The sequence below is a fragment of the Aspergillus sydowii genome (genome assembly GCF_001890705.1).
Source record: "Aspergillus sydowii CBS 593.65 unplaced genomic scaffold ASPSYscaffold_13, whole genome shotgun sequence".
NCBI classification, from domain to species: Eukaryota; Fungi; Ascomycota; class Eurotiomycetes; order Eurotiales; family Aspergillaceae; genus Aspergillus; species Aspergillus sydowii.
The window spans coordinates 131299-151090 of record NW_024467871.1 but is presented as its reverse complement, the minus strand read 5'-3'; the positions used below and the strand labels follow the sequence as shown (position 1 = coordinate 151090).

The following is a 19792-nucleotide window of genomic DNA, read 5'->3' as shown; positions in this document are numbered from 1 at the left end:
CCCAAGAATCCGATGTCGCGATCGGTCTGTCCGCAATATGCCACGACGAGCATATCAACGATGATTGCATACACCATTGCCCTCGCGGTGATTGTCGCCGGGATGCTACCCCCAGGTATGCCACTCGAATATCTGCACGACTTTGAATCCGCTTACCCGAAACTCGCAAGGTATTCATGCGCGACACTGCTTCACAAACGACAGCCTCTCTCTCACCAACGAACACCGCCTAAACCTAACGCACCCCGATCAACTCCTCGCCTTCGACGGCTGCACCTCGCTCGCAGGCAACATCTACCTGCAAGACAACTTCACGGGAGCGATCGTGCTCAATGGGGTCACGAACTTCACCGGGATTCTCGGCAGCAACTCTTACGACTACAACCTGGATAGTGTCGAGATGCTCAACGTGAAATACATGCAAGAGCTCGATCTTCATTCCGCCCCCAGAATGAACCGCGTCGCAATGCCGCGGCTAGAGCGGATCGAGCATCTGAGCTTGCAGCAGTATCCTGAGGGTAGCTGGTTTGATTTTGCGGCGCTGAAGTTCGCTGGGCGCGTCTATATCTACGGGTCGTATGAGAAGTGTGTTGTTACTTTCGTTCTGACAGAAGTAAAGCGAAGCTAACATACACAGTGTGACATTTCCGTCGCTGGAAATAAGCCCGTCCGGGCTGGTGGTTTGGGCTGCTGCAATGATTTCACCGATTGAACACTACACCCCGGCCGTCATCGATCTTCCTGCTCTGACAGCAGCGCTTGCGTTGGAGATCCACGGTAATATATCAAGGTTCGTTAGCTGTACACCTTCCTCTCCCGATCATCTGGAGGATGCATCAAGATAATAACCACCCGTGGGATAGCCTGTCACTTCCAAAGCTCGAGACTCTAGGACCAGTGGGAATACCAGGAGATCCGAAGAGCAGCCAGGTAGGACTAGAAGTCGAGAGCAAGAACGCCAATTTTCCGGGTGTATTCCTCCCTTCCCTCCAGCGGTTAAGTGGCTCCCTTACGCTCGAGGGCCACATCACAGCGTAAGTTTTCATGTAGCTTAATGGCTCCATCTCAATTCTTCAAACTGAGACATCGACCGCAGACTCGACATGCCCGGCGTCCGCGACTCCGATGCGGACATCAGCATCACCTCCGAGTCGCCGATGGAAATATACTCCAGCATCGAGCGGGTCAAGTCACTCTCCGTGAACGGGGAAATCGCAGTGTAAGTATTCAAACCATCTAACCGCTTTACGCCGCATAACACATCACTCGCAGCACCAGAGCTAATAACTACAACAGTATAAACCTCCCAAACCTCACAAACATCGGTGCAATAGACATGTCAGTTCCAGGCAGTGAGCTGCGCTGCCCCTCAGGCCTTGTCAACGAATATCGGCGCCTACAGAACCATGAGCCGAACTTCTGCAGCGAGCAAAGCCTGTTGCTTGCAGGGGAGTTCGAACCGACGCCTACGCCCACCCCTGGCGCTGGGGGTACAGGGGTTGGATTGAGCCCTGCCGCTGAGCGGGCAATTATTGTTGTTGGTGTTATTGTTGGATGTCTCATGCTGGGTGCGTTTATGGTGGTTCGGCGGCGGAGGAAACAGGTGAAGACGAAGCCTACATCTGGTCCGCCTCGGGTAATAGAGGCTGCGCCGCCTGTCGCCAGGCCGGCTGCAATTGTTCCAAGGGATCATGGAGGTATAGCTGAGAGTCCGCCGAGACATTCGGCTGATGAGACTCCGCCGCCTTATACATCGTGAGTACAGTTAAGCAAGGGGTCGAAGGCATGCGATACTGGACCTCGCGACTACCATCAACAACACGTATAGCTACAAATATGTCAGCATCTGTAGATGATGGTGACATCCATAGAGTCGCGCAGAAATGGCCTGCCAGCTCAAGAGGTTCTTCAAGAGGTTCTGAGGTGAATACAGCTAGGTCCAAGTCCTCTCCGGTCGAGGTTTCCTGCAAGAAAGGCCTGGATGTCTCAGCGCTTGATGGATATAGTGAGGCCATTAGTCGACTGCTTTTGGGAGCTGAACAGATAAAAGCAAATGAATGTACGGGAAGATAATACCAAGACTGGTGTTGAGCATTTACTGGGATGCCCCAGCCCGCAAGCCCTAAGCAGATGGAGATATGCATCACAGAGAATACAGTGGCAATAATGTATATAACTTGGCGCTGGGGTCACAGGCGCTCCAGACGGGGTGATTAAAGCAGAGCTCCCGTATCGCGCTCTAACGTTTTCTCGAAATCCCGCAACTGGACATGGTTTAAACCTGAAAAAGCAAAATAACTTTGGGGTTCCCTCTCGTTAGTGCTTACACGAAATCTCGAGGCTGGCATATTCGCGACACTTGCTTCATAGAGGAAAACTCGATGCTTCAAACTCAGACGAAGATCGACAGGGCGATGAAGGACGGCAGCTGACTGCCGAAGCTATTGATCCCCGGTCGTCCCTTGTGATCCTGAACTACAGGGGGTTAGCGCATCCTTATAAATGCACGTTGGTCACTCCGGCTGCCCCGTCCGCTCTTCGTCGACCGTTTGAGCAGACGAGGGCATGAGCCCTACTTTTCCTGAGGCTGGGCTGGTTTTACAGCTTTCCGTCCTTGGCGGGAGGCGAAACAGAATTCTGCATCTAGCAGATCAAGGACCTTCGTTCGACGATGTTGACATGTTCAAGCCTGTCTGTCTCCGGCGGATGGGTCCGATAAAGAGGGGCCGTCGCCTGAATTTACGAACGGGGAAGGCAACCGTTCGCCGTCCGACAAAGTGGTCTGAAACCTCAAATCAACTTGGTGGCGCCGCGAAGGAGGTGCAGGAAGGCGCATCCTCCCACAAAATCGTCGGGAAAGCCTATAGGTTCACGAAAATCTGCCTCGGAGCACCGGAAACCAAACGAAACGAAGGCACGCTCATTTGGCCCCGTCTGACGACAGAACTTTGTCTTTCCGTTCGCGAAGATTGACGAACACGGACTTGCGGGGTGGCTCCACTCACGTTGGCTGGGGTTAAGGGGGGGATCTTTGACAGCGAGATGATCGACTGGACGTCGGCACAGCGTGTCCACAGACTCGACTTATCAAAGGTTGGAACCAGGCCTGGTGTTTTAACCAGGCTGTGCTTACGCCAGTTGTACGCTCCACCATTTTCTCGCTTTCACATGTCGCACTGCTCTTGCCGGTGCTAAATGGGGGCAGGCAAGCACCCATGCATCGATTATGCAAGTTCTGTGTAGGAAGCTACTCACCTGAGACCAAATCTCTACACAGACTGTTAAGTCTAGTATTACTCTATAACCGGAACATATGTACCACGTGGTTAGGCAATCCAGGTATCTGACGGTTACTGGTATGCCTATTCTTCTTATGGCAGGGTTAGGGAGGCTAGGTCTGGAGGAGTATAGCGGAGCCTTAATCATATAGGTAAATGACTATATGGGCCTTGAAACTGGCGTGGGTGCCAGTTAGAAGTCTCCACCCCAGCTATTACGATATTTATTTCTATACAGTAGGAGGCCCTGGAAGACGACCTGAAAAGTACGCCGACTTTGGGGAGGTCACTTCCTTTTCTCCCATACTCGTATGAGTGTACCTAGATCGCAGAGAATGGGACGTGCTACTCAATCTTTCCTCGTCACTTGACTGATCCGGGAGCACCGGCATGTGCCTGATACTTTGCGCTGTCATCCATTTCTGTCTCACATATTTAATCCAAGCGGCCACCATTGTCCATCGGGCGACGCAAACAAAAGCCCAGAAGCCTGTTAGCTGGAAAGAGTTAGCTCGCACTATCATGACAGATGGAAAGATTGACACACAGCGAGAAGGCACCAGGCAGCCATCGTAGTTTTCCCGTTAGGACCAAAATGTGCGGCATAGGAGGCGCACTCCTCTGAACTACCCATGGAATCTAGCAAGCAGATTATCCAAGGCATTACCTCGTCAATGGAATAAGTCGTGGCATCCCCAGCACGCAGCAGGGCCTGAGCCATAAAGGCTGTGTGGAAAACAATCAGCGCAGCTATTAAGACCGCCCTCCACTGTAATTGAAGTATGCGTCGAACTCGGCGAAGAACCTGCCTGCGTGTAATTCCGTGCGATAAACCAAGTGGCGAGTCGCGCGAGGCCCAGGATTGGCGCAGCCTACAGAATTGCAGAGGATTTTCGGATGGTTGCACCACGCGGAAGATGCAGTGGCCAGATATTACGATTTGAATTATCAGCGAGAGAATGGATACACTTAGTAGTGGTCCCCAAAATGACTCTGTACTCCTGTAGAAGTTGATATAGCAGAGCTTGCCGATGTGGTACGAGACCCCTGAAAGGAGAAGGGCGAGGGCTAGGAGGGCACCTGAGCCGCCAAAGATGACCACAAGCGAACTGTACTTGAACTTTGCCCCGAGCTCCACCTCCCAGCAGAGATGTATATATAAGAAAAAGGAGCGGAAGAAGCCTGCGGAGACTTAATATGTGTTTAGCTAGGGAGGTCGAGAACATACAGCTCAGGATAACGACCCAGGCCCCATAGATAAGGAGGGATCCAGAGACAGCGCAATACAGGTCCGAAAGCCAGTCATTTGGCGTGATGCTGTTGCGACATTCGGTGATATGCGGGCTTAATGGGATGATAAACGATACAGCCATAAACGTGAAGCCAACGACAGGGCTAGTTGTAAGATAGTGGCGCATCGTGGTTGCTGGGGGTAGCACGGCGAAGGAGACCAGGATGACAGTCAAGAGAACTAGGTCAAATGCGCCAATCCAGCCAATCATTCCTAATGTGAAGTCTTGGATCTTATCAGTGAACTTGCTGACGAAATAGATATGCAGCTTAGCTACCTGTTGGGTATCTCCAATCAGTTATTGGGCATGGAAAGCAACAAGACGTCGTAGCAATAAGTTCTTTGCACCAGCGACCGGCAATATCTGAGAGAGTCAGCTAACCGTGGGCTCCGATCTTTGACTGAGGGACGGACATCCACCGGTATCTGTGATGGAAGACTCTGCAATAAATGGAGAGGGGCAAGAGAGTGAGGAACCGGTATCCATATTGGTTAGGCTGTTGGCAGGACGGCCTTGTGCGCATGGGAAGAATCAACGATGCGCAGAAATTCTGTCTAAACAGAAAAAACAGGACTCGAGTGGCCTGGACCAGGAAATTTGCAGAGTACCCAGGGCTGTACTATATAAAGGGGAAGAAGACTGGAAAATCCTCCATACTCTTCGCGAGATCAAGTCAGGAATGGGCAACTGAAAATATCCCACTGACAGTCACCAACAGAACCACGACATCAACGTGCAGGGCCGTGCCCTCCACCAATGGGTGCCGGACTATATAAACGGAACCAGCCGCCTTCTTGTATTCACAGCCTCCTGCCTCGGCCGCAGTCAAGCGAGATGGATCACAGGCGCGAAATAGTAGATGCGGGGAAGCCACTCTTTACTCATTCTGGGGTAACGGCGCAATCCGTCGCTGACCATTAAACCTTTCTGGAGAATGTCGGCCTCGTTGGGCGTGCTATCTATGTAGACTCTGTCTTGGAATACAAACCGGATCGGACGGTTCATGGAGGGGAAGGGATTGACCAAATTTTGTTTTTCCCCCTCTCCTTGCAGATTATTTTTCAATTCCCACACCGGCAGTCAATTGAAAATCGAAGACGATTTGGTGGAAGGGGAGGGATTGCGGTACTTGGAGCCCTCGCTGAAGGCAGCACAGAATCTTTCCCCCGTCAGTGGAAAACTCATGAAGGAATCCTGAACTTACAATTTGAAACCTTAACGGAATAAAGAGCTTTAGGAGCTCCAGCAGACCTCGTAACTCAAGCAACGCAGAAGCTCCGTAAACATGAATCGTCCATTTCTCCATGGCGCCGAGTGTTCAGCTCGTGATAACCTATAAGTAAGTTAGATCTGACAGGCGGGGACACTGTGTACTAGGCTTTGGGAGCCCACTTTGAAAAGCACTAGTAAGAGCACTGCAGAAAGTGTTGCATTTGCCCTGGATCATTTCTCGTTTGACACGGCTCTTGTCAGGAGAACTAATGCATGGCTGTCTTCCTGTGTCGCAGCTTCCTTCAGCTGATCAGACCGTTTAAAATTACCACTGTACAGCGAGGCAGTGCTTCGCAGGCATATTAGCCCGTAAGATCTATTCAAGCAAGGCTTATTTATTTCAGCCGTGCTTACTTGCTCTGGGGAATGTATCGATCTTCCGCCCTCTGGCCCGACACCGGAGTTTTTGGCGGAAGAAAGTAAGTCAGAGCCCCAGGATGTATCCGCATAAAAGGCACTCTGGCAGCACCTGCAGTCCCAAGCCAGATCAGACTCCTTCATCGCTCCAACATGTTGACTATCTTTCTCTTTGTCGCTGCGGCCCTGGCTGGCTCTGTCCACGCTCAGCAATTCGACCCGTCGGCATATGCTGCAGAGGACGTCGTCGAGCGCGATTTTGCTATCATCGGCGGAGGAGCAGCAGGAACTTATGCAGCAATCAGTCTAGCCGATCAGAACATGACCTTCACGATGGTTGAAGTGGCGGAGCGACTTGGGGGAAGCACCCGGACATTCCGAGGTGCGAGGCTACTATATGCGCACGGTACTGCTCGACTGGCCGGATAAGCAGGCACTCGAGATTCTGGCTAATATTAGGGAAGCTATGGCGCCGGACTCTGTGCTTCTCGTTCGGGACCTAGTTTATAATGATCGCAAAGACCCGGTGAGTCCTATGTCTGCGCTATTGGATTTCATGATGATGGGGTGCTTTTCGGCGCTTCAAAGGACGGAGGCCGAGTAGGTAGATAAATTTGAAAACGCTGGGTTTAGGGTTAGGACTGTTCATAAGCCGGAGGGGCAGGCATTTCTTCCTATTACGTCGTTTGAGATCATTTTTGATGATAGGTCTAAATAAGACCATTTGTTTGATTCAACCAAGGCCTCGCCTCCTATGGGAATAGTACAGTACTTCATTCAATCCCCATACTCCTCACCTTCCCCGTAACCTCCAAAATCTGCGCATTGGCCCTCTTATATGCATCTCTCTTTTGAATCCTCTCCAAGTACACCACCAGCCCAGGGCATTTCATCTTATTTAAATCCCCCCTCGCCTGCAGTACCTCAAGCGGGAAAACCATCATAATATCCGCGCCGGTTAGCTTATCACCGATCAGAAAGTCCCCACCGTCCTTCTTAAATTCACCTTCCAGGAACTTAATATGCGTGCTCAATGAATCCTTGACGTATTTCTGGTCCAACTGCCATGCTATAGCCTTTGCTAGTGGGCGGGCGAGGAGGAAGACGCGAGATTTGTGGAGGACTACGTCATCAAAACAAGGGGAAATTAGCATGTACTATATAAAATCATGCGAGTCATCATTAAGGAAAGGATGGCGAGAACGAACATGTAACCATCACGGCTATGAGAAGCACATTCATAATACTTCCCTCGGCGTAGTTTAGGAAGTATTTATACGGGAGCCAGTCTCTACTCCAATCCTTATTAATCGAATCGGTAGAGTTACTATGCTTATCTTCAGTCTCGTTATTGCCGTCTCCTGTTGTTGAAGTCGATGGTGGACATGGTAACATATGCCGTCCGAAGTTCTCAACAAGATATTCGACTATCACTGCGCTCTCGGCAACGACTAGTGGTTCTTGTTTACCGCCATCGCTTTCTGGGAATATTACCTCAATAACAGGAAACTTCCCCAACGGGTGCACTTGTTTAAGGGATGACTCGGCAAGGTTTGTGAGCGGGTTGCGGGTGTATGTTTTGAGCTTGTAGGGCAGGCGGAGCTCTTCGAGGAGGAAGAGAATGCGGTGGGAGCGGGATTGTTCGAGCCTGTAATTCTCACGTTTAGTTACTACTAGCTCAGATAGTATGCTGGGTACCTGGAATCTGCTAGATATATGGCGGTTTGTTGAAAATATGACTGTCATACCAGTGGAGGATTATTTTGGGTTGCGGAGCGGTCATTTTGTTGGCTTATATTGATGAAATTTTTTACTGAGGATCGTACTCCTGACTGAGGAATTACGTATAGTAAGGTAGAGAAACTTGTTATATTAATAAAGGTCTCTGGGCGCTGTTCCTCGGAACAATCGATCTACAGGGATATAGGCAGGTTAAGGTATCCCGGTAGCTCGGCCCGCGGACAAGCGGCAACCGTACAGAACCCAAACCAGTATGACCACAGAAGGTAACTGACTTCTTGAATCATTACGCATAAACTGGTTTATGCAAGACCCTTCCAACTATGACAAGGCCACTGACTTAGGTACGGGGTTCCGCTTGAGGACTAGTCGACGACGAGGCCACGGGGGCCAGCATCGACAGTGGCGTGCAGCTCCACGAGGATATCCCCATCATCCGTGACTTTTTCCAGCGATTGAACTCGCCTCTGGCGCCTTTTAAGCCCACGGATTTCGGAAAGCCCAAGTACTACGACTTTACCGACAAAGTGGCCCTTAGCAACCACACCCGGTCGACCATCGAGAACGACTATGTGGCCGTGCTCGACAAATATCCTTTCCTCGACGATCTCAACAACCTGCCGGACAATGTGCCGGAAGAGCTGCTTCTGACCTGGCCAGAGTTTGCTGAAAAGCAGAATCTCTCCTCTGGATCGGCCGAGGCAGGTCTGTTATGGCCCGCGACGCCTGGCAATCCCCTGGACACCACCGCACTGGCCATCTTCAACGACGGCAATCACATTGAGGTGGCGGGGAATACCGGGGAAGCAGTTCGCAGTGCCACGCACTACAACGCCCAGATTTACGACAACGCCCTAGCCGAGTTGAAGGAGCATGTCTTGCTGGAATCCTCCATCGTTGCAGCCCAGCGTGGATCCTCCCGCAAGGACGGCGTACGACTGGTGGCCAAAACTCCCTCTGGCAGGAAGCTCATCAAGGCCAAGCAGCTCATCATTGCTATGCCGCCGGTCCTGGACAATACCAAGTACTTTGGCCTCGACCAGCAGGAACAGTCCATCCTGGGCAAGCTCTCTGGCAAGCACTACTACGCGGGCGTTGTGAACAATACCGGGCTCGACGCCGGAGTTGCTTACACCAACGTCGGCCAAAACACACCGTACCACGTCGCCAGTCTTCCTGGAGTGGTCGAGATCGCTGGTGCAGCTTCTCCGGGGTACTTCTTCTATTGGTACAACTCGGTCGACCCGCAGACACAGGAGGAAATTGAGGCGGCCACGCGAAGCACCATAGTGGAGCCAGCGTTTCAAGACTTTGTGGACTTCTCGCCGTTTCATTTGAGTCCCCCGACGAGCGAGATTGCGGACGGCTGGTATGGCAAGATGAAGGGCCTCCAGGGCCACAGGAACACTTGGTACATCAGCTCGCTGTTTGTTGTTGGCTCAACGCAGATCCGGAACAACACGCGCAACATGCTTCCGGACATTATTAGCGCTGCGTCATGATACCTACACTCTTTAGAGCGTAATGATTACTTGAATATTCAGTATACCTCTTGTGTAGTTACTCGTTCACATAATAACACTAACTAACTAGTTTAGTCATCCGCTGAGTCAGCGTGTCTTTGTTTTGGTCTCAGTCCATCAACTCATCAAGTTTCATCTTCGAATGCCATCATGGAATAGAGCTCCAACATGTCCACACACAAGCGCAAGCGTGCGCGAAAGGCGTGCAATCCGTGCCACCAGCGCAAGCGGAAATGCGATGGCGAGTATCCGTGTGGGACGTGCTCCACCTACCAGTATCAATGCAGGTACGACGACGACAACACCGCGACTGCAGACACCCCAGTCGCCAAACGCGCCGTTCTCGACGGACGTAGCATGCAGATCCAACCGCCCGTGGAAGCTGAAGGCAGCCCGTCCACTGGCAAAAGCCCTGGAATCTTCGAGGAGCACAAGTCCAGGTACACCGGCGCATCGGCAGCCATGGCCTTCCCGTATATATTGGGCCTGGCTCTCGGGTCGGAGAACCCTCCCAAGATCAATTCCACTCCGTACAACTTTGGTATCCGCCCGGAAGAGGCTTCCAACACGTATGGCATGCTGGGCAGTCTGATCTCGGAGGACGACCTCGCCTTCTACTCGGACGTGTACTTCTCTGCAATGGGCGCCATTGGAGATGTCATTGACCCCAGGATCTATGCTCAGCGGTGTCGCGAGTATTACCACGGGCCCGGCAGTCCGCCGGTCGCCTTTGGTGCTATAGCCGCTGGTGTTGCGGCAGTCGGATCCTTCCTCTCCTCAGTCCGGTACTCCCGCGAGTCGGACCTACTGCAGTACGCCAAGGCCATTCTCGATGATCCGGCCTCGATGCGGATGCTGAGCGTCGACCATATCGTCGCGTGGGGCATGCGGTTATTTTATCTCCGAGCCACAACCCGGCCGAGTAGCGCCTGGGTCGCCTCCTGCACGCTCATGCACCTCTGCGAGGTCGTCGGGCTGCATGAGGAAGAAAACATCCAACGCATGGCGTCCGTTGCTGGCGCCGCTACTCTCGGCCATGATGCGGACCGGCTGCGGCGCATCTTCTGGATCCTGTGGGCCGGACACCAGATGCTGTCCTACGAGTACGATCGGTCGGCTGTGACATTTGCAGCCGTGACTACGCAGGCGATCATTGCGATCCCAGGATCTGTTGCCGACCAGTTCGTGCAAATCATCCAGCTTATCCCGTCGCCGAACTCTCCTTTCCAGCTTGATTCTCGGCCTTCATCTCCAGGTGAGGAGCTCTCCGAGCGTCTTACGGCATTGAACAAACTACATTTCACACATCCGTTCTTGGTTGCCACGAAGGCAGAGCTCGCATTCTGTTTCTATCGACGTATCTACCAGCTCAAAGCAGGCAAGGCAGGCATCACGGATGACACCATCCAGATCGTCATCGACAGCGGTAGAGATGGACTAGAGGCAGCTGAGCAGCTTGCCAGCCAAGGCCGTCTACTATGGAATGTTATCGGCAGTGTCTTCCAATATGCTTGTGTTTTGTTAGCGATCGACAGTCCAGCCTCGTTCGCTCACGTTCCTGCTGCGTTTAAGAGGATGGAGAATCTTGTCAAGGCAACGGACACAGCACTCACCCGACAGGCCCTCTCTATAGCACGGCATCTTCTCAACTTCAGTATAGCGAAGAAACGAAAGGAGCTTTTGCAGCTGGAAGCTGTCGAAGCAGGATACGAAGCCTTTCAAACACCACCGGAACCCGAGCCCAACGCCGCTGTGCCAGATCTTGTCGGCTGGGGGGTGGACTGGGACCAGTTCCTCGTGGACCCATATCTGTCGATCTTTTCCGACATTCAAATGTAGATGTAAATCAACAGCAGAAGTCACACTTCATGAAATATAATAAACATTAATGCATTAATGAGATCTAAACCAGCGTTTCCTGTGAATCAGTCTTTTCCTGCACCCTTTCTATCCTGATATGAAACCGCTCCGCAAAACAGAAAAGCAGGGCAACAACAACACCTAACCCGGCGAGCCCAACACCCATGTAAAACGCCCCTCGGTAGCCCCGCAAGACATTCTTCCCTTGCTTATTGACCTGGCTCTCGACGGTACCGGCAAAACCAAGCCCAATGGAGATGGAATAGTTGACAAACGTAGTCACCAGCGACGCAGCCAGACCCTGATGCTGGCGCGGCATGGCTCGACTCAGGATAATCGTGGCCGCGGGAAACGATGAATCCATGCCCCATGGAAGGACAATGATCCCGACGAACGTCTGTGCCCAGTAGATCTGGTCCACGGGCATGGTCGCAAAGATGACACCCCCGACGAGGAAGAAGGTCATGGAGATCAGCATGACTGTCGAGGCGCGGAAGTTGTGTAGCAGTAGACCCGTGGCGCCCGCAGCAAATAGCCCGCTTATGGCGATGGGCGTCATTTGTGCAGAGGTCAGAAGGGGCGTTTGCACCCGGAGGACCTCGAGGAGATTCAGCGTGTAGAAGACGAAAATGCCGAAGCTGGACCAGCCGGCGCTGATGCAGGCCAGGGTGAAGAGGGAATCTATGCGCAGGACGCCAAAGGGAATCAGCGGGTGGCTTGCTCTATTCTCGAGCAGGACGAAGATGACAAAGACGAGAATGCCGATGATCATGATGAAGTAGGTATATGGTGTCGTCCAGCCGACCACGGGGCCTTGGTTCCAGGCAAAGTTGAACAGGACGAGAGCGACCACACCGGTGACGGAGCCCGCGACATCGATGCGCTTCCAGACACTGGAGCCTTCAGACTCTAGGCTTCTCGCGCCTGGGGTTGCGGGAATCGCGAAGAAGCCCAAAACGGCCAGCAATAGGCACGCAAAGCACAGGACCCAATAGGACCAAGGCCACCAGAGTCTCTGAGAAAGCAGGCTGGAGAATACGGCACCAAGCAGGAAGCCGCCGGGAGCAGTGGCCCCGAACAGGCAGAAAATCATGTTTTGACGCAGACCCGGGTCGTAGCAGCGACTGACAATCGCGATGGCGTTGGGGAGCAAGAAAGCTGGGCCGATTCCCTGCATGGCACGGCAGACGATGAAGAAGCTGGGGCCGCTATACACAGCAACCCCGGCGAGACAAGACCATAGGGCAAACCAGACATAGCCGCCGACGAAGAACGGCTTGTGCCCAAAGACATCGCCGAAGCGGCCTGCGATGAGGATGAAGGTGCCGACGGTCAGAGAGTAGCCAGAGGAGAACCAGCTCAGCTTTCCCGGCTGGTTGTCGATGTCAAAAGAGCGTCCGATGATGTGTTGAGGGACGATGCTGAGGGCCAGACCGGCTTGAGTGAGAAGCTGCGAGGAACAGATGATGGCGACGAAGAGGACCTCGCTGGCGAGGGACTTGGGACGTTCGGCTTTGGCATCATCTTCGCTGTACTGAAGGTCTTCAGTGCACTGACGGTCTTGACAGTCTTCATCGACCTCACAGTCTTCACTCGGGGCTTCAGGCTCGCTGAATGGCGCTTGAGATGGTTGTTCAGAGGTCATGTTGACTGTGAAATTATGGTTGTTGACTATCACGGGCGAGTCCTAGTAGACTTGTAGAAAAGGTCGGGATAGGGACGGAGAATTTTTGATCTAGGTTGTGTTCGAGTCATATTTGTCTCTCTGGGACATCTGTCTCTCTGAGCCATAATTAGATGACGGAAATGAGTTTCTTTGATGCAACAACTTAACGCCGCTCGGGGCGGACATCGTGCGGCTATTGCGGAGTAACGTTGTTGAGCGCGGCGATTGCGGAGTTCAGGCTGCCGTGCGGCTGCTGCGGCGGAAACCATAACCCTGAATGGATATAAATAAGTCGATGCAGCTGCCCTGGGTGTTGGTCATTCAATCAATCCAGATCAATTCACACTCATCACTCATTACTCAAGCAAAATGTCTTACGCTCAGGATCAGCCCGCCGGCTTTACCAACGCCATTGAGAGAGTCGCCATTGTCGGTGTACGTACCCTTCCCTCTCCGCCCAAGTGCAATATACAATACAAGATGATACTAATAAACTGCTAGGCTGGAGGTACTATTGGCTCTGTTCTCGCTGCCGCTCTCCTGCAAACTGGAAAACACACCGTCACGGCGCTCTCGCGCAAGGACAGCTCCAACAAACTCCCCGAGGGCGTCGCTGTCGCCCCCATCGACTACAACGATGAGGCCTCCATTGTCGAGGCCCTCAGGGGCCAACAGTTTTTCATCATTACTGTCGCCCCCACTGCGCCCCGCGATACACACAGCAAGCTCGTCAAGGCGGCCGCCAAGGCAGGGGTCCCCTACATCATGCCCAACGGATACGCCGGCGACATCGAGCATGTCAAGTTCGGCCAGGACGTCATGCTCGGACCCGTGGCCCAGGCCCACCGGGACGAGATTGAGAAGCTGGGAATGAAGTGGATCACCGTGTGCTGTGGCTTCTGGTACGACTACAGCTTAGCGGGCGGCTCGGCGCGCTTCGGGTTTGACTTTGACAAGAAAGAACTGACCATCTACGACGATGGCAACACCAAGACGTCAGTCTCGACTCTGGCCCAGGTCGGGCGCGCCGTTGCGATTGTGCTCAGCCTGAAGGTGCTCCCTGACAACGCAAGCGACAAGAGCCTGACTCTGTCGAGCTGGCTCAACAAGCCCGTCTACCTCAAGAGCTTTGTCGTCAGCCAGAACGAGATATTTGAGAGCGTCAAGCGCGTGACTAACACGACTGACGCCGACTGGACGATTACCCAGGAGGATTCCCACAAGCGATATGCAGATGGCCTGGGGATGGTCAAGACCGGCAACATGGCTGGGTTTGCTAAGCTGCTCTACGCGCGCGCGTTCTTCCCGGAGGATGCCGGCAACCACGCTGACAAAGCGCAGAACGAGCTGTTGGACTTGCCGGAGGAGAAGTTGGACGAGGCCTCCCAGGTTGGGATTGATATGGTCAAGGCGCTGCAGAGCCGTGCGGAGCGCATGGCTTCATAGACGTACCATAGAGATGTACATTGTTAGAATTTAATCGTTTCCGCGTCTGAACATAAAAAGGCTCTTTCAGCGAATATCAAGTAACTCTGACCTAATAATGTGTATCTTGGTAGTTGTGTTTCTGGGTGAATATTCAGCTGTTTGGTATATTGGACTCTAGCTATAACTATCTAGTTTCCTGATCAGCCGTATAGAATCATCGGGAAGCTCGTTTCACCGTTCTGGCGGCAGCTCTGGATATCCCATCCTACGACATCATTCCCTTCAGGGAGTGGATCATGCGAGTTCGTCAATCGTCTCTTCCACCAGCTCAGAATCCGGCGCGCATGGGGCTGGGGTTCCTTGAAAGACATTTTGAACGCATGGCTTGCGGTATGATAGTGTTGGACACGCAGCATGCAAAGGAGCACTCGCAAACTATGGCCGCGCAAGGGCCAGTGAGTGCTGAGGTGGTTCGGTCGTATGTCTCGTCTTGGAAGGCCATGGGGTTTCTTCACTAGAAATGTCTTTGTGATTCTACATAGCGCTGTCTACTATAAAATGTCAATAGTATGGAGTAATATTAAGTCCTCAAAGTACAGAGCATGATTCTAAGCATGGGCCAGCTCTATATATGCAAAAGGATGTAAAACATTATAAATACATCCGTCCTTCCTAAAAGATACTAATGTGGTTTAATCTCCGATATATATGTTTCTAGCACTGGGCAGATCCTGATCATCGTGTGGTCTTAAACATCATGAGGGCCACCGCTAGCAAAGCATTGTCTCGTCCAGATACTCTGAGCCATGACAAGCAGCATGACACGAGATACTCGCCAGTGTTGGCCGACAAGGCGAAGTATCATAACTCCAGCTGGCCCTAATGGAGTAACCACCGAGGACGGGATATCAGACGTATAAACAGGACCCCGTGGACCTCAAGATCAGCAGCAAGCCATTTTCTACTACTGGGTTTCAACATGAACAGCGCAGCAACGATCCACCTACCACGCATCCTCTGCCTCCACGGCGGAGGCACCAACGCCATGATCTTCCAGATGCAGTGTCTCGTGCTTGAAAAACGCCTTGGCCTTTTTTTTCGTCTTGTCTACGCACAGGCTCCATTCACCAGTACGGCACCCGGCCCAGACGTAACGGCGGTTTACAAAAACCACGGGCCCTTCAGGGTCTGGTTCTGCGATCACAACATGTCCAAGGTCCTGACGTCCCGCGATGTTGCTACAGCGATCGACGCCAGTCTTGCCCTCGCCATGGCCGCCGACGACGCCAAGGGGGCTACGGGCGACTGGGCTAGCCTGTTGGGCTTTAGCCAGGGCGCAAAGGCAGCAGCGAGCATTCTTTACCGGAAGCAACGGTGTGGAATCACCAGTTTCCGGTTCGCGATTCTCTTTGCCGGCCGTGGGCCTTTGGTCTGGCTCATGCCTGATGTCCCCCAGCCGTGCGGTCTGGTCGACGCCGCTACGCAGTTCACAAACCCTTCTTCTCCCTGGCTCGCTATGGGTTCCGACGAGCACATATTGCGCCTGCCTACAGTGCATGTCCCTGGGGTAGATAACCCTGGCCTGGAGCATCACCGAGACCTGCTTCGGGAGTACTGCGACCCGCTACAGGCCACACTGCTGGAGTGGGCGGGCGATCATCGCATGCCGATTACGAGCAGAGGCGTCGAGACAGTGGTCCAGCAGATTCACCGAGTGGCAAGGGAGACAGAGACTCCGTCTGTGATGATGACTGGGAAAGGTTTCTATGGAAGATTGGTCGAGAATGGCTCCTCGCTACAAACTTTGAGAATGTACTTTTGAAATTGTTATGATGGCGTTAACGGCTTGAACTACAATATATCTATACCAATTCTGTACCAATTCAATTCCAGACCTATACCAGATGTCGGAAAGCATTGCCACGAAATACATTGTAAGGCCAAACACCACCGTTCTTCTGTCCATTGACCAAGTGTCTCTGTGGATGCATGTCAGACGCGGAACAACGGTAATCTGGATATCTTTGTTGAACAAGTGGGTAACGTCTTTCGTTCTATCCTACCACTCAGCCCGGGGAAACGATGCTGAAGCGGACTTCCTATGGGGCGAACACAGCCACTTGCTTCAGGTTTATCAAGGTCACACATCCCATAGCAGGGCAAGAACAAGTTCAATCACAATGTACGGCTCATTCAACACCATTGCGACCTCTTTCTTGCGTACAACAAGATATCTAAGTCTCCCGAAACGCTTCTCAAAACTCGCCTACTGTCATTCTCGCAACATGCCCTCCATCACAACCGACCAGTGGCTCGAAGCCGCCGCCTACCGTCGCAGTGTCCGTGCCTTGGGGGGATCCTCCAAGGTTTCAGATGAACGAGTTCATGAGATTGTCGCCAAGGTCCCTTCCTTTGCTCCCTCGTCTTACAATACTCAGCCCGTCCGCATCTCGCTTGCCTTTGGGGAGAAGCACAAGGAGCTCTGGAGTATTATCCTCAGGGAGGCTGAGCCGATCCTCAAGTCGATCAATCCAGGTCTCTGGCAGAAGTTGGGCCCCCTTTTCGAAGGCCATAAAGCCGCATATGGATCTGTAAGTTATCACTTCGTCACTCGTCACTCGTCGGCGGACCATCTAACATGCGCAGGTATTCTTCTGGGAGCGCAGTGAGACGACGAAAGAGGCTGCCGAGACGCACAAAGCAACGGGGCATATGTTTGGCGAATGGGGAGAGCATGCTCAGGGCATCCACCAGATCCTTGTCTGGACTGCCTTGGAGCTGGAGGGAGTCGGGGCAAACCTGCAGCACATGAACGCCATTCCACCCGTCGAGGCTGCCATCAAGAAGCTCGGAGGGGTCCCTGAAGACTACAAACTAAAGGCCCACTTGAACTATGGCGATGAGCAGGCTGCTCGTCCTGAGAACCCGCCGAAACTGCCAATTACCGAGACGCTCACGATTCTATGATCAGATTCGAATATGGCTGTGGGAAAGCCAATGGCATGATAAGTGGTACTAGGTAGATAGCAATAGACTTGACTGTGCTACGGTCTCTAATATCTGATTCTTTAGTAGGGCTAGTGCATTTGACGTGTAACTCCGCAATAGATGAACGAGTTGCTATTCTGAGCTTATTAATAGGCACGCACCAAGGTTACCATGTCTAGTGACTGGTTTAAATTTATTCTAACTACAGCTACTGGGATTGATGCACATCATTATCTGCGCCGGTGGCAGATCCGACTTACCAGATTGTGGCTGCAGGCGGGAACGGATGTCAGCAACGTCAAGAGACTGTCCTGGAAGCATTACATACTGAATATAACCTTGTCCTCAAGTAGGAAGTTCTGGGTTAGGGGCCTGACAACACTGGATTCCCTGAAGCCACTGAGAAGAAAGGATCTCGGTCGCTCCTGGCCGATGCGCGGGATTGATGCTCAACATGGAGTGGAGGACGCTGCAGCTTTGTCCCTGGATGATATAGAATTAGCCATGAAAATGATAAGAAGGAAAGTGATAACCTGACATGGGATATGTCCTTGATAAGGAAATACTGTCTTCCAACTTTGCAATCTTCGATATAATCTCGAAAACATTCATCCTTGTCTGTTGCCAACTTCCACGGGTTTCTCCCAGCCCTCATAGCGAGATAAACAATAGCGGCGGCCCAAATATCGACAAACCTTGGGTCAAGCGGTTGCGGGAGATACTGCTCTGGGGAGATATACGGCGCTGAGCCACAGCGAGTGGTAGACAGATGAATTCGGCCTTCCCAAGCAAGACGGAAGCACTCTGCATTGCCAAAGTCAGAGATTTTAAGGCAACCGCGGTCAGTAAGAAGAAGATTTTCCGGCTTCAAATCACGGTGAGCGATCCCCATCTCATGGAGATAGAGGATTCCGAGCATCAGCTGCTTCAGGAAACAGTCTGCCTCCTCTTCGTGCAGCCGTCGTGAGGCGACAATGAGTGAATGTAAATCCCCGCCGGAGCAGTATTCCATACACTCACAAAGATTGTCGAAGCCCAGGGGGAGAAGCTCGAAAATCTTAATAACATTCCGATGGTGCAAGGACGATGTGATGGAGTATTCTGAGGTCACTCTCCTCTTATAGTCGAACCCGGTTTGGTCGGGTCCGCGACGGAAGATCTTTACAGCATAGTAATGATCGAGACGGGGATTGCAGGCTTGTACTTTATGCGACAAGAGTACAAGTGCATGGTTCCCAAAGCCAGCAACAGTCTCGATCTCGCCGTATTTCTGGGTTACGGCTGCCATCTTATGACCCTCAACGGGCCACCCTCCTGAAGCGCTCTCTGCCCACTGCTCCCATTCTGTCTGTAGCGAGTTGGAGCCGTTCAAACGCATGATCTTGCCTCCAAGTCCTATCCAGTCTAAAAGACGGGTGTTTGGACAGAAGTGCCTTTTCGACTTCTGGCGGCTGAGATCATGTCTATGTCCACCATTGATCCGGACAAATCTATCTTGTTTGGCCAGGTCATTTGGCTTCTCCCGCGAAAATGGCAATCCGCGTTTAAGAAAGGGCATCTCATGCTCGGGGGTGGGATCATGCGTGAAGAGTGGGCGACTGTCCTCCCCTTCAGGCTGTATGCCTCCGGCCTGTGTCAAAGAAGCTGTTTGTTTGCGCAATCGCTGGATAAGTGGCTGGAAACTGTGAGGCATCCCAGGTTCTTCACGTGATATGCGTAGCGGATGCTCATTTGGATCAAATGGAGCTGAATAGGAAATGATATGATTCTAGATGTCGGGATCAGAATTTGCTGCGATTGCCTGTCCGGTGGAGTCTATCAGACAACCAGGAGGAAGAGCCAAGGCAGCAACCGTGGCACGCCTTTAATAACGATGAAGCGAGCAAATGCCAAGGAATGAACACCTTGGCGAGTGCAGCAAGACGCCAGGAAGTGAGGGTCAAACGCTTGGCGGTTCCCACACTGTCTGGCACGTGAATTCCACGAAACATGGATTTTGGAGAACGTTCACCATATTAACCGGGGAGGTTAGAAAATCCTGAAAAATTTAGACTGTTCGCTTCACACCGAATTTCTCCCTGTTTCTTACGCCGGCCCGGTGGGGTACATAGAACGACCTCGCCCTATAAGGCTTATTCCCGACGTCAGCCGAGGGGAATATCATTCTGAATTGGGAGAACCCAGGCTTGGCATGTTCTCACATTCTTGGCTGCATGAATCGCCCCAAGCACTTGGCTGTGACTGGACCTGGCTTCGTCACTGTTTGACGCACATCGCATTCCGGCGATGATCAATGGGTGGGAGATGCCTGCGTCCGGTCAAAGTTTTCCGCTTCCGGTTCAGAGTCTCGGCGCCAAGGCCTGATTTTGCCTCTCCCAATGTCGGCTG

At 52.4% G+C, this 19792-nt stretch overlaps 9 protein-coding genes across 9 annotated transcripts; 6 read left to right on the top strand and 3 right to left on the bottom strand.

Annotated features, from left to right (window-relative positions):
- Positions 1-60: 60 nt before the first annotated feature.
- ASPSYDRAFT_93393 (uncharacterized protein) lies at positions 61-1759 on the top strand (the record flags this gene model as incomplete). Its single annotated transcript, XM_040852831.1, has 6 exons — positions 61-115; positions 171-585; positions 638-790; positions 864-1034; positions 1097-1219; positions 1297-1759. The coding sequence occupies 6 exons, from the start codon at positions 61-63 to the stop codon at positions 1757-1759; spliced, it is 1380 nt and encodes a 459-aa protein (XP_040698277.1).
- Positions 1760-3508: 1749 nt separating this feature from the next.
- Positions 3509-5193, bottom strand: ASPSYDRAFT_209954 (uncharacterized protein; the record flags this gene model as incomplete). Its single annotated transcript, XM_040843972.1, has 5 exons — positions 4984-5193; positions 4847-4933; positions 4507-4794; positions 3826-4460; positions 3509-3775 (listed from the first exon to the last, which is right to left on the bottom strand). The coding sequence occupies exons 1-5, from the start codon at positions 5054-5056 to the stop codon at positions 3509-3511; spliced, it is 1350 nt and encodes a 449-aa protein (XP_040698276.1). The 5' UTR covers positions 5057-5193.
- Positions 5194-6352: 1159 nt separating this feature from the next.
- ASPSYDRAFT_81493 (uncharacterized protein) lies at positions 6353-9441 on the top strand (the record flags this gene model as incomplete). Its single annotated transcript, XM_040851094.1, has 2 exons — positions 6353-6581; positions 8309-9441. The coding sequence occupies 2 exons, from the start codon at positions 6353-6355 to the stop codon at positions 9439-9441; spliced, it is 1362 nt and encodes a 453-aa protein (XP_040698275.1).
- Positions 9442-9612: 171 nt separating this feature from the next.
- ASPSYDRAFT_49591 (putative C6 transcription factor) lies at positions 9613-11541 on the top strand. Its single transcript, XM_040847866.1, has one exon. The coding sequence runs from the start codon at positions 9631-9633 to the stop codon at positions 11299-11301; it is 1671 nt and encodes a 556-aa protein (XP_040698274.1). The 5' UTR covers positions 9613-9630; the 3' UTR covers positions 11302-11541.
- Positions 11366-12967, bottom strand: ASPSYDRAFT_93387 (uncharacterized protein; the record flags this gene model as incomplete). Its single annotated transcript, XM_040852830.1, has 1 exon — positions 11366-12967. The coding sequence occupies one exon, from the start codon at positions 12965-12967 to the stop codon at positions 11366-11368; it is 1602 nt and encodes a 533-aa protein (XP_040698273.1).
- A 312-nt stretch (positions 12968-13279) lies between these two features.
- ASPSYDRAFT_209941 (aromatic alcohol reductase) lies at positions 13280-14525 on the top strand. Its single transcript, XM_040843971.1, has 2 exons — positions 13280-13423; positions 13490-14525. The coding sequence occupies exons 1-2, from the start codon at positions 13358-13360 to the stop codon at positions 14432-14434; spliced, it is 1011 nt and encodes a 336-aa protein (XP_040698272.1). The 5' UTR covers positions 13280-13357; the 3' UTR covers positions 14435-14525.
- An 870-nt stretch (positions 14526-15395) lies between these two features.
- On the top strand, positions 15396-16238 carry ASPSYDRAFT_35169 (uncharacterized protein; the record flags this gene model as incomplete). The annotated part of the gene is made up of 1 exon (XM_040845314.1): positions 15396-16238. The coding sequence occupies one exon, from the start codon at positions 15396-15398 to the stop codon at positions 16236-16238; it is 843 nt and encodes a 280-aa protein (XP_040698271.1).
- A 463-nt stretch (positions 16239-16701) lies between these two features.
- ASPSYDRAFT_160452 (nitroreductase family protein) lies at positions 16702-17383 on the top strand (the record flags this gene model as incomplete). Its single annotated transcript, XM_040842906.1, has 2 exons — positions 16702-17007; positions 17063-17383. The coding sequence occupies 2 exons, from the start codon at positions 16702-16704 to the stop codon at positions 17381-17383; spliced, it is 627 nt and encodes a 208-aa protein (XP_040698270.1).
- A 78-nt stretch (positions 17384-17461) lies between these two features.
- ASPSYDRAFT_49589 (uncharacterized protein) lies at positions 17462-19414 on the bottom strand. Its single transcript, XM_040847865.1, has 2 exons — positions 17733-19414; positions 17462-17674 (listed from the first exon to the last, which is right to left on the bottom strand). The coding sequence occupies exon 1, from the start codon at positions 19095-19097 to the stop codon at positions 17769-17771; it is 1329 nt and encodes a 442-aa protein (XP_040698269.1). The 5' UTR covers positions 19098-19414; the 3' UTR covers positions 17462-17674; positions 17733-17768.
- Between the last annotated feature and the right edge of the window lie 378 nt (positions 19415-19792).

Excerpts from the sequence above, each read along its gene's own strand:
- ASPSYDRAFT_49591 (XM_040847866.1), top strand. The coding sequence starts at position 9,631 with ATGTCCACACACAAGCGCAAGCGTGCGCGAAAGGCGTGCAATCCGTGC.
- ASPSYDRAFT_209941 (XM_040843971.1), top strand. The coding sequence starts at position 13,358 with ATGTCTTACGCTCAGGATCAGCCCGCCGGCTTTACCAACGCCATTGAG. Across the intron at positions 13,424-13,489 it reads AGAGAGTCGCCATTGTCGGT|GCTGGAGGTACTATTGGCTC; the intron begins GTACGTACCCTT and ends ATAAACTGCTAG.
- ASPSYDRAFT_49589 (XM_040847865.1), bottom strand. The coding sequence starts at position 19,097 with ATGCCTCACAGTTTCCAGCCACTTATCCAGCGATTGCGCAAACAAACA.